This window comes from Capsicum annuum, unplaced genomic scaffold, assembly GCF_002878395.1.
Source record: "Capsicum annuum cultivar UCD-10X-F1 unplaced genomic scaffold, UCD10Xv1.1 ctg4767, whole genome shotgun sequence".
NCBI classification, from domain to species: Eukaryota; Viridiplantae; Streptophyta; class Magnoliopsida; order Solanales; family Solanaceae; genus Capsicum; species Capsicum annuum.
This window is the reverse complement of record NW_025855331.1, coordinates 190304-203579: the sequence shown is the minus strand read 5'-3', so window position 1 is coordinate 203579 and position 13276 is coordinate 190304. Positions and strand designations below refer to the sequence as shown.

Genomic DNA, 13276 nt, shown 5'->3' with positions numbered 1-13276 from the left:
CTTTTCTAAAATCTTATAGGCATAGAAATCATGATTTTAAGAAAAGGGGTTTTCAGAATTATGAATACATTCATGTTTTTGAAATCTTGACGGTATTGTTTTGGTCTTTTGACCTTCCCCCACATTGATTCGAAATTCTATGTATATGTATGTTTGTGTTTAAGGTTGATGATTTAATTGAGAGCATGACTTATATAAAATCCTTTTCTTGTTTTGATTTTCCTTTACTTATCACATGCTATAGATTTTTAGAATGCATCCTTGAAAAGCATGGTTTAAAATATCTTGAATTGTGTTATGATTGGATAAAGATTTGGATTTCAAAAGAGAGGGTAGTTGTGCTGATAAATGTTGAAAATATTCATATAATGAAAGAGTGCATGATTTTGCCAAAAGCACATGACCACCATATGTTTAAAGGATTCTTGCATAGTTTTGATTTATGCTTCAGAACATGAAATCTCTTATACTATTTGCATGTTTGGGTGGTCTGAACTATGTTTTAATGAAAGATCATGCTTTATTGTACTATGGCTCAGAAATAGGACTTGCAAGTCTTGGTGTGACGACACCAATTCAGATTATACCATGATAATTCAGAACAGAATAGAATGTATGTTTGAAATCAGACTTTCAGATTTTAAGATTTAGAATGATGTATGTTTAGAAGTGGTTAAAACTGGGCATAAAGAGACGTTAGGTGGTTCCCCGAATGAGGCATGAGTTCAGACAACTCATTGCCCGAAACCATGATTTGCCGATCCGGGTATATTATATTACGCTGGCCTATGCCGTGTGGCGTATCAAAATAGAAACTCCAATCCTTGCGGCACACTCGGGTTGGGGGCTTCCCCGTCGAGTCAATGGCGGATTCCATACAGCCCGTGGGATTTTAGAATTGTAGGGGCGTACCACCTAACTCATAGGTAATACAAAGAATAGACAGCACATTGACAAGAATGACATGATTTTTAGAAAGTACCCATGTGTTTTGAGAACTGTTTATGCATGATGTTTTAACAAATTGCTCTCTTATATAAAAGTTTTGTTTTGGATTACATTACATACCAGTACATCTGTATTGAACCCCCTCCCCACTCCAGGTTTTGAGGCTCAGTCTAGGGGTCCAAAAAAGCAATAGATTTTATCAGACAGAGTTGTAGTGCCCAATTGGTGAGCCTTCTTTATTACAAAAGGCTTGTTTACTTTAAGACAACTATTATTAGAAATGGTTTTGGTCTACTGGGGACCTTGTCCCAGTTTTAGACAGTTGTCAAATTTTCATGTAGTCGAGATTTCGCAGATTGAGTCAGTATTATTTAGATGTAGTTGATTTAGAGTTTTCATACTTATGATGAATTCAAAATTGACCATGTTTCCGTAGCAGATTATGTTTCTGCATCTTCTTTTATCATATGAATGTTGTACATGATTACCATATAGAGAAGGGCATTCCGGGTCTTTATCGTTTGGGATATCCGTCATGGTCAGGCCTTAGTTCGGGTCGTGACACACATCCATTGCATACTTAGCCTTAGCATTATCAAAGATTGATCTGAAGGTCTTTCTTTGGTTGTAACTTGGATTTTGGATAGGGTTAGAAAGAAAAGATGGTATGGGGACCAAGCGACACTTGAAGTGGGATGAGACTTATAACTTTTGGAATCGAATCAAACAATGAGGATTGACTCATACCCCAGTTTATTTTGACTGGGCAATTCTAAATTATTTATTTGGTTGGACCGATCCCAGAGTAGGGAAGCCTACGTATCTCACCCCCGAGAGAGGAGAATCAGGTCACGCCTAGTTCTGGCAACTTGTTCTTTCTTTTGATCTGATTTTTCCTTCTTTTTTCTTTTATTGGCTCTTTTCTCTTTGGGATTCTTTTTCTGACTCTACTTTCTTGACACTCTTATTTTCTTTCTTTTTGGACACATTTTGTCTTTTTTTTGAAACTTTTCTGACCTTTTTTTTTCGACACTTTTTCTTGGACATTGCAGACTCTATCCTGATTCCAAAAGAGGGGTACGGAAGAAAATAGAGCTAAGGCTCAAATGGGGTAAACAAAGGATGACATAATGTTTGGATAGCAAAATAAAATGCCTTCGTTATATTAATCCTTACAAAATGCAAGTACATAACATGTAATATGAAAGTGGGAGATAAAGATCATGTATGACATTTTATAACACTAACTTAAATGAGCGTGTGCATCACTACTTCTGTGCATGTCTAGCATATAATTCCACTTTGTTGTACCTTCCTCATGCTGAAGGACTCAGGACTTTGTGGAGTTGATTTATCTGTTCCCCGGGATCACACATTCGCTATTTGACTTAATTGAGCTATGTTTTTCAATTGATGATCAAGTTATTCTTGTGATACTCAAAATAATTTCCTTAATTTTGAAAGAAGGCTTCAACATGGTCACCAAATGTGTCAACATTCTATTCATTTTCTCAGATGCTTTTTCTAACTTTAGCCCTCTGATTCAAAGTTCATGCTTAAACTGGATTTTAAGATCTGGCTGAAAATTCCGCTAGCATGTCATATCACTAGAATTAACATAAAATGTACTATGTAAATAAAATACATATTTAAAACAGAAAGAAAAAGGGACACTTCATTTAGTTGAAATAAAAGAGAAAGGGGTTTGAACATAAACGACAAAGGGACAAAACAAGATGGATCCCGAACTACAACCCCAAAATAATTCAGAAAACAGAAAACAAAATAAAACAAACTACCAAACCTCTTCCTAGTAGGGAGAGAGGTGACTTCTCAATTGTTCAACCTGATAACTTAGCCACTGATTTGCATATCAACATGACTAGAGCTTCCCTCACTGTCAATGTTCTGCACCATAATTGATCCATCTTGAATCATATTTTCAATTTCTCTTTTCAAATCTAGGCAATCTTCAATACTATGATCCCGAGCATCAGAATGATATGCACATCATGCATTAGGATAAAAATTTCTTGAACGGGAATTAAGAGTGTGCCCAAGAAGAGGAGTGATCATGTCCCATTGTACCAATCTCTGAAATAAGCTGCCATACGACTCTCCAATTGGTGTGAAGCTATCCCTCAATTTTTACCTCATTTCATTGTTTGGCTTGAATCTAAAATCGAGCCTAGAAGGGCTTTGGTAGGTTTGTGGAGTCGAAGGGTGACTCTGAGGAGTTGGTGTGCGCTATTGTGAGTAAGAAGGGAGTTGAACATATGGTTGTGTGCAATATACTAGATATAGAGGTGGGGAAATGGAGTATAATCGGTTTTGAGAGGGATTATAGAGAGTTTGTGTATGAACTTGGGCTTGAGACTGACGGAAACGACGATGTCGTCTTCTTGGATGTGCCCGTTCTCCAACTTTAACATCAGTTGTATCTTTCTCATTCTTCTCCCCTCCAGTTTCTTTTAATTGGTTGCAATATTATCCTAAATGTTCATGAATTCCTTCTGTCCATCTTGCTCCTCGAATTTCGATATCTCAAGGATTGAAGGAGGGTTAACACTTGAATACATACCCCTGCTTTTGTATGAAACATCTTCTCCACTCGAAAGTCTTAGGGAACTTTTCACAGCATTTCCTGCATTCTTCATTTTTCTAACCATTTTCTCTGGCTCTTCTGGCACACTAAGCTTCTTGTTAAGAAATTTTAGTGGTCCAGTTCGCTTAAAAGTAGGATCTAGAGTATAGCAATGATCACCAAGAGTATTGAACAAGGGTCCACTAGCAGCATAGAGAAGCACAATCATTGGGCGGCTAGCCAATGTAGAAGCCTCAGTAGAGTATTGAGCAACAAGATCACCAACGATATGTGGTGTTGTGAATATAGAAGGCTTATACCGGGAGCTAGAGGAAAAATAGTGGAAGTATTGAGATGTTTTGGGCATGGAATGAATTTTTGAGTCATGTTACGGTGCATAAAAAATAGTAGGACACTGACTTTGCAATTTTGGTGGAAAACTCGAGGTATTTGTAGGATCAATACAGGGAAATAGAGGAGGAGGAGGAGGCAACCCACAGGCCCAAACTCGGTCCATTTCTGTCATTTTTTACCTTAGTTTCCTAATCTCTTGCTTCAAACTCTCATTTTCATGACTCTTTGTTTGATCCATGATTTCACTTTCTATATCCTTGTTGAACACAATGAACTGTTCCTTTGATTTGGTGTGATGTGGAAGACCATCCAGGATGCCACAAACCAACCACCTTAAACTAACTGAACAAGAGATAATAAATGTGTTAGAGTACAACACTTTTTCAAAATTCTTTGTCTGCTTCTCTTTTTTTTAGAAAAAATCACCGAACCCAAGAAGGGTGCCTACGCATCTCACTCCTGAGAGAGGAGTATCAGGTGTGCGTAGTTCTTGAAGTCTTGCCAAAATGGCCAATTGAACTCTTTTTTTTTCTTTTTTTTTTTTCTTGAAACTTTAAAAAGAAAAGAAAATAATAAATTGTCAAAGGAATTAACGAAAATCTTTTTTGCATTTTTTCATGTTTAAATCCCTATACAAAATGGAACCTATGATTACCAAAGGAAAATCTTTTTGGGTTTTCAATTTTGAATTTCATACAAAAATAAAATTTAAAACTATTAAAGGAAAATCTCTTTGTATTTTTCTTTTAGAGATATATATGACACCTACTCTAAATGATGAGTGAAGAAAATTTTTAGAATTTTTTTTTTGAAAAAAGATCAACCAAAAATGAAACTTACGACTATTAAGGAATATCTTTTTGTAGTTTTCTTTTCGAGGCATATATGAAACACCTATTCTAAATAAATAGTAAAGAAAATATTTTTGAATTTTTTAAATAAGATCCCCGAACCCACAATAGGATGCCTACATATCTCACTCCCGAGAGAGGAGAATCGGGGGACGTAGTTCGTCCAGATTGGACAATTAAGGATTAAAACGAACTAAGACTTGACCTGAGATATGGGATTACAGATGAACGATAAAAATAAAATCTTTTTGGGTTTTTAACAAGCACTTCACATAAAAATGACACCACTAACTATGAAATTAAAATCTTTTTGGTATTTTCATTTTATGAAATGTATAAAACTTTTTCCATTTTTTTGACTATTCTGTTATAAAAAGCTTCTAAAAAAATCTTTTGAAAATTTTGAATTATAAATGCCTGCTAAGGGAATAAAAGGAAAATCTTTTTGATATTTTTTTCGAAAAATGGGTGTAAAAGGTAAAAAAAGTCTTTTTAAATTTTGAATTGTGAAAAAACGAAAGCCATAAAGAACTCTAAAAAAAAAATAAAAAATACTTTTTTTTACTCACCTTTTTTCTTTTTTTTTTTCTCATGCCTATACACCTTTCTTTAATTCTAGCACATGTTTTTCCCAAATCAATTCATCAAATAATCACGTTACCCTCACAGATGCAACATTTAGCACATAGGGATGCTTTAGAGGTGAGTCTCCTACAAAGGACTAAGTGGGCCCCGCTAAGTCTCAATATGATGCACATAAGCATGACCTAAAGGCTAACCTACGTTGGGGTTCACTAATAAGGCTGTTCGGGGGAGCATATGGTCGATAGTGACTGTTTTGCTTTCCACCCACTGCATACGTCTGATGGCTCCTCCTCCTAAAATAAGGGTGACTCAATTAGAGTTCGTACGCATGGCGTGCTTTTCGAGACTTATTGCAGAAAGAATTAACTTGGGTTATGCATATGATGTCAGAGATAAAACGGTAACACATAAGAGAAAAACTGTAAACACGTAGCATGTAGGCACTCAACAATGATAAAATAAACAACAAACGATAACACAAATAATGTTTATACACCCATAATGTCAAAATAAGCCAATGAAACTCAAAAAATAAGCTCGAATTTTGAAAAATCCCCAACAGAGTCGCCAGAGCTGTCACGCCCCCTTTTTGACCAAAAAAGAAAGATTTTAAGTTCGAAAGGGTTTTTATTATCAAAATGACAAGAGGATGAAAATTTGTTTTGAAAAAGAATTATTTACATTTAAATCTAGAGTCACCACTTGACATAATTCGGTGTGCCAAGTAACCTTTGGAAAATTCTTTTCAAAATGATTTGACTTTTTTAAAAACTGATTTGTGAACAGAGATTCTGGCTAAAGAATTCTGTTGACCGAGGAGAAGGTGTTAGACACCCCTCAATCCCGTGGTTCGACCACGGTCGCTTGGCGAAGCATATCAGTTAATTTAACACTATGAATGTATAAACCATACCAAGCACGCAAAATAATTTATCAGACAAACAAAACAAAAACGATCCAAAATTCAATGTCCAGTCCAATTATACAGTCCCGAAATAGAAAAATGCAGAAAACATAAACCTACTCTATTCTAGGATAATCCTAAACTACGCTCCCTTGCTTTCTCCACCCGACATCCCGAGCCTTGATCATGAACGTCCTCCGGGTACAAAATACTTTGGGACATTCCCTGGTGAATAAACACAAATACCCTCGGGGCATTCCCCAGCGAATGAATACATCTTCAAATCTTGTGCGATAAAGTAAAAGACTATTCACATGCACATTCACACATTCAACCAAACATCATTCCTAAATTTTTGCCTACCCAAACCTCAACTTTTGCCTATCCAATTCGACTTATCATGATACTATCACGCTTCAATATCATCAATATATCAAAATTAACAAATATTAATTTTTTTACCAACGTTTTAATTCCCGCCCCCCAAATCTCATTTTTCAATCAAACAATCAACTTCAATATAAAAATAACCAATCAAAGTCAAGACAATCATTGATATTCAAATATACGATCAAAACTATATCATCAATCATCACAAAACATGCCAGTCACAGCATCAATATACCAAACTAAAATAAATAAGGAGCAAGAATTGTAGAGATGGACCTTTCGATAATCGAATTTCATTGATAATAAGAATTAAAGAAATCTGAGCTCGAAACCTCGACTAGAACCTCAACCACGACAAAATCCCAGCTCGATATCGATAAGTTTGACACTCGAAACTATGAACCACGGGAAACTGAGAAATTTGGGGATTTCAGGACTGACTTGACTAAAATCGATGATTCGGAGTGGATTTCGGAGAAAGGTTTCTCCGGAAAGCTTGAATAGATCACTGGGAGAGATGGAAGACTAAAGGACCTGAGTTTGTGGGAATACACTGGGTTTGTTGTTGATTTTTTAGTCATTTGTTTCTCTTATAATGGCTCTTGGAATCTGATTTCTCTTATATTGACATAATGATTAAGGATATCTTTGTTCTTGCATTTGATTTGGCTTTTTCTTTTTTTTCATACATGTTGATAGTGTTATTTGTCTTGCTGGACAACACAATAGTTTTGAGCATGTTACTAGTCGAAATAAGCTCATGCTCATTTCAAAGAAGATGAAGCACAAGCTCAAATCCGAAACCCCTATCATGGGAGTTGTTAATTTGTTATGGCGCTAGTGGAAATTGTGCTCTTATGGGAAAGTTGCAATAGAGTAATACTATTACAAATTTCTAAAGGAATGGTTGAATATCATTCCAAGCTTCTTTGTCAGTGCTTGTAATTGCTTCAAGCAATACAATTTCATCCAATATGGGAATAAAAGGCTCGTCTTCGAGAAATGGCACGTTATTCATCAACATAGGTGATTGTAAGCATCCATAAATCTAAAGCTATTTTGGTGGCCACTTCTTGGTCGCTTACTGCTTCAATGGAGTACTCTATCATGTTGCCTTCTGGGCTTTTAGTATTTGCCTCCTTAGACTTGACATGTTTCTTTTTTATTCTACAAGATCTCTTTTTGTTCAAATGTGTGTTCCAGAGGTTCTTAACTTCATTGTATGATCTTCCAGGTAGCCTACCAGCAATTAGCGATGGTCTGAACTAAAAAAGATGTGACATAAGTACAGCAAAATAGCAGGAAATCAGCAGGTGCAATAGGGAAAAGCAGTGATCGGTTGCCGCGGAGCTTATGGAGTTTGATGATGAGGTCTTTTTCATCTTATGATATCATTCCTTGCTTGATATTTGGCCACAGGTAATATTTCCACCTTAGCCTGCAGCTCTTACCACTTCTCAATAAGCCTAAGATGGATATTAAAACGTTAAAATCTTTGATGTTAGAATTCTAGTAGACCATTGATGATATCTTACAGAGTATCAGTATTCTAGTAACCAGTAAGGACAGTGTTTTTCTTAACATGTTTATTCCAAGAGGGCTGCATCTCATTGTACCTTATTATGGTGTCCGTCATCCATTCCTTATTGATATGGGTGATGTTATGCTTGGAAATTTTCCGGTCCCGTCATCCTTTCCTTGTATCTCTTCTTGTTAGGTTTATCCTTTCTCATTCCACATCTCATGCTGTAGAAAAAACCTGCTACTCTGTTTTCAAGAAACATGCAGTAGCTTTCTTGATTCCTCAAGTTTTCGGTTTGAATTTTTGGTACCATGGTTGTATGTACTATGGAGTTTTGACATTATCACCTTAGTTGATACACCCCATGTGAATGCGGTGTGGAGCTAGAGTATCACGGGCTTGGCAAAATCCAATAACTTTGATCAATATTGTTAAGAAATTCACTTAATATGTATAAATAATTTATTCATTTATTATTGAGATTGTTTGTGCTCTATTTATAGGTGTCCTTCCTATGTTCTAAATAACAATTAAATATGTCGTCATTTAAGTGCTAATAGAGATTATTTTTCCTCTTTTTATAGGAGTCCAAAATGAAGAAGGAGATGAAGAAAGAAGTGACGAAAAAACTGACCTTACTTGAGAAATTTTTTGAACTGGTGATAGATGTTTTAGTATTGATCTTTTTGATATTGAATTTTGTGAAACTTATCACCACTCAAACTTGATACTATTTGGGAAAACTAATGATCATTTGACTTTTAACATTTTGCTTTTGAATTTAGATTACTAGTTTGTTGGATATTTTAATTTGGATTATTATTAATGAAAGATTTTGTTGTGATGTGTATATATAATTATGTATTAATATAACTCTCTTTCTCTTTTATATATATATATATATATATATATATATATATGTTGCACGTGTATCATACATTTTATATTTAAGAAAAAAATATATGCTATATCTCTCCTATAATAGAAAAGATATATAGAATTATTTATTTTATTAGTATTATATAATTATTTGATATTATAAGATATTTGTAGACATTGAGGGAAAAATATTTGCCAAAGTAAATTTTGTTATTAATAAGTAACATTAAACAAAAATGTATAAAATCATTCTCAAAAGTTTTTGTAAAATTTATTAGTAAAATTATTTTCAATTTTTTTTCAAATGATAAAAGGTCCAATAATATATTCTGCATTTCATTTTATACTGTTTATTTTTTCTCTATAAGCTGTGACGACTTGATTAATGATAATGATATTTTAATACATTTTACATACTTTCAATAAATTGAGCGCGCGCGCACACACACACACATATATATGTCTCTAATAGAAAACTATATCTTTTCTCATTCTCCGCAAATTAATCATTGTGATTTGTGATATTTTCTTTATTTATTTTTAGTTGACATATTTTATTTTGAAAAAATTAACTTGATTCATTTTCAAAACTAAATTAGATTTAATTTGTTTAATATTATTTTAAAATTTAAATTTTGATATTCATAAACTCTATGAAAAGTTTTATAAAATATATATTTTTTTATAATTTGAGATTTTGTGTCAAATAAAAATATTCAAAGACAAACCCGTTATATATATTTTTGTGAATTTTTTTTTAAATTTTAATGATATTCGTATATATGTGGGTGTGTCATGTAAATTGAGACGAATTGAGATGATAATCATATGATATTCAATAAATATTTTTGGTTAAAGTATATCAAATCTTACAAAGAAAACAAAGATGGTCCAAAGTAATCTTTTAGGCCCAATAGTTTTACAAACCCGATTCAAACCAAAACAAAGATCTATCGGATAATTCTGCTTTTGGAAAGCAAAAAGCCCAATCTTACTTTTCAAAAAGCTCTATCTTGTTAAGTACCCGGTCCAAAAACATAAAAAATCTGATGAAAGTACACCTACCAAATATTCTAGAAACATTAAAAAAAACAAGTGAAGCATGAAGCAAAAACCAATTGTCTTTCTCAGTTTCGATCTTGATTCTTGTAGATGTATCTACATAACCTTGAGCGGGGACTGGTGCTACCATCTTCAAGGCTGAGTATACGATGTTGATCTAAATTTCTTTCTCTTCACCATTTCAATAACAAGCTCATCTAAGAAAGTTAAGTACCAATCTATTCTCTTTTTTCTCAATCGATGGGATAGCCATCATATTTAGAGATTTGAGCTCGATTATTTCTTCTTTCTGTGTTTGAGCTGAATGTCATTGTGCTATTGCTGTTATTTGTACTATTCTGCTTCTTAATCCTTTCCACCACTAAATTTGTAGGTGAATCTATCAATAGGTTGATCATTTACAATTTTCTTTCTTGTTCTTTTCAGCAAGCTAGCTTGACTACACTCACTTCAAAGAAAAAGAGGTGTGATTTTAGTGAGTTAAAGCATCAGTTTTACAGACCTATATGTAAAAAACTGAGATTGTCTATGTTATACCAAAAATTGAACAGTTGATGCATGTTAGTTTGGGGCTTTTGGCCAAAGGAAAGGTGAATAAGGAAGTTTGGTTTAGATTTTTTCGAAACTCATTTTTTGATTGTGATGGATAATTACTAAAGTTTCACATATAATTTGTGTCAGGCATGTTAATCTTCCCAATTTTTAACGTCTTGAGGTTTGCATGTCAGCTCAGATACATAAATTTTATTTTCTGTATCAAAGCATGTGGCATGCATGCATTTCCATGGTCTTTGTTATTTCTAATTGTTGGTTGTATTCATTTGAGTTGTTTATGGTTATTGTGTGTTCTTATTTCGTGTTTTCTTTTGACGGGGTTATGTTTTTTTAATCAAAATTCCTTATGGGGGTATGGTTTCTTCAGCTAATTTGCATCTGTTTATTGTGTTGTTATGATGTAGTTTCTGCTAGACTTGATAATCTATTTTCAAGTTCTAATACAATCAAGTACCCTGAGTTTTGTCTATTATTGTACAGAGAAAAACAAAGGAAGTGCAGGGGATGTCCAAGAAATTTTTCCACCATCTGTTCCGAGAGCTTATTGAATTTCATTGTGTTTGAGGTCTTCCACTTAATATTACTACCTGTTTTTATTTCTGAGATAATCTTTAGAGCTATGGGATTCATTTGAATTGTTATTTCTTCATTCAGGCCTCAGCTTCACCAGCTCCGTGGAAGTCCTCTGAAGAGTTCTTTTCTCTTCAAATAAAAGACAGGGATCCTCTGAAGAAAGGGTTTGTATTCATGTCTGTCCTGTGCACCCCTAACTGAAATCCCGAGGCCCTCTTTCCCTTTCCAAAAAGGACAATCTATGAGACACGACAAAGTTTCAAATTGCCAGCTCAAGTATTATTTGATTGCTGCAGGTTCCCAAACACATGGGCATTGTGATTAGTACGTGAATTATTACAATGGAATACTATAAGGTGTCTTTAAAGTTTAAACAGTCAATGCTAAAACCTAAATTTGATGCATATGTTGTTTATTTGTGTTTCAGGATGTTGATTCTGTATTATGTTGGACTGCATCTTTCATTTCTGTAAGATCGACCAAGTGTTGATGAGGCTCTAAATCAACTATATTTCTCGCAAAGGTGATAAAAATTCCAGGTGGGATACCTGTTTCCGTGAGTTATGTGTGTTATTCAAATATAAAATAAGTTAAAAAAATGAGTTATACATTTTATATAACTCTTAAAATACGTGTGATAAGTGCATAACTTTATTAGTTATATGAAATATGAATATGGTGCGAAAAATATATGAGTTATGCTAAAAGTTGACATGTTCATAAAAAACGTTTGTCAGTCATAAAAGTACCATTAGAGAAAATGTAAAATTTACAAAAAAATGAGTTATCCTTCTTATTTCTATAAAACGCACACACACACACACACACACACACACATATATATAGTTGACATGTTCATAAAAAACGTTTGTCAGTCATAAAAAGTATCATTAGAAAAAATGTAAAATTCACAGAAAAATGAGTTATACTCACATTTATACTCACAATTTTAGGGGCTTAACTCCGCATGACGGGAATAATATATATATATATATATATATGTGTGTGTGTGTGTGTGTGTGAAAGTTTTATAGAAATAAGAAGGATAACTCACTTTTTTGTGAATTTTACATTTTTTCAAATGGTACTTTTTATGAATGACAAACGTTTTTTATGAACATGTCAACTTTTTACATAACTTATGTATTTTTCGCACCACATTCATATTTCATATCACTAATAGAGTTATGCACTTATCACACATATTTTAAGAGTTATATTCAATGGATAACTCATTTTTTAAACTTATTTTATATTTGAATAACTTACATAATCAGTGAGTTTTGCTCTCTCCATTTCGTAAGAGTTAACCTTCTTTCTAAAAAAATAAAACTTTAAAAGATAAATTATTTGTTCACATAAAATGTAAGTTTTTATAAAGTGAGTTATATAATTTTTATTACATTTATGTAGAGGAAAAAAAGCAAGTTATGTAACTTTTATTATATTACTCACTTTTCGAGTAAGTCACGTAGAAAAAATGCGTGAGTTATGTAGAAAAAATGCATAACTCTCTTTTTAAGAGAGTTGTGTGACTTCTATTGCATAACTGTGAGTTATGTAAAAAGAAATGCATAACTCTCTTTTTAAGAGAGTACGTTATGTTAAAAAAAATGCATAACTCACTTAATAAGTGAGTTATGTATATTTTCTGAAACTTAACTCCGTTTGCTCATTTTCGTTAAAAATAATGCATATAACTCTCTTAAATCACTTTAAAAACATGATATATTTTGATTCCAGACTCCCAGCGACCCAACCCACACTTCCTAATTTTTCTCCGTTAACCTATTTACCCGATAGTCACAACTTCTAATTAACAAAACAGCGACAACAGCCAAAAAAACCATTATGTAACCCGACAGCAAAACACGTACAACTTCAACTCGCCAATCGGCTTCAACCACGGTGTCAACCTGACCCGACATCAACCCAAATCACCCCAAATTCCAGCTCATCTTATCCTAATTTTGAAATTCAAAATTTAAATTTATTTTCCCTTTTAGCCATCCGATTCCCCCCCCCCCCCCCCCACCCCCACCCCCCCCTCCCCCCCCCCCCCCAACGCC

General features: G+C 33.7%; 1 protein-coding gene and 1 pseudogene across 1 annotated transcript; one reads left to right on the top strand and one right to left on the bottom strand.

The window, feature by feature from the left end:
- Nucleotides 1-6895: 6895 nt before the first annotated feature.
- On the bottom strand, nucleotides 6896-8252 carry LOC107858747 (annotated as a pseudogene).
- Nucleotides 8253-9852: 1600 nt separating this feature from the next.
- On the top strand, nucleotides 9853-11371 carry LOC107856446 (the record flags this gene model as incomplete). Its single annotated transcript, XM_016701458.1, is given in 2 exon segments — nucleotides 9853-11199; nucleotides 11289-11371. Coding segments are annotated over 2 exon segments (302 nt in total), but the record flags the coding sequence as incomplete, so codon positions are not given.
- Nucleotides 11372-13276: the final 1905 nt, after the last annotated feature.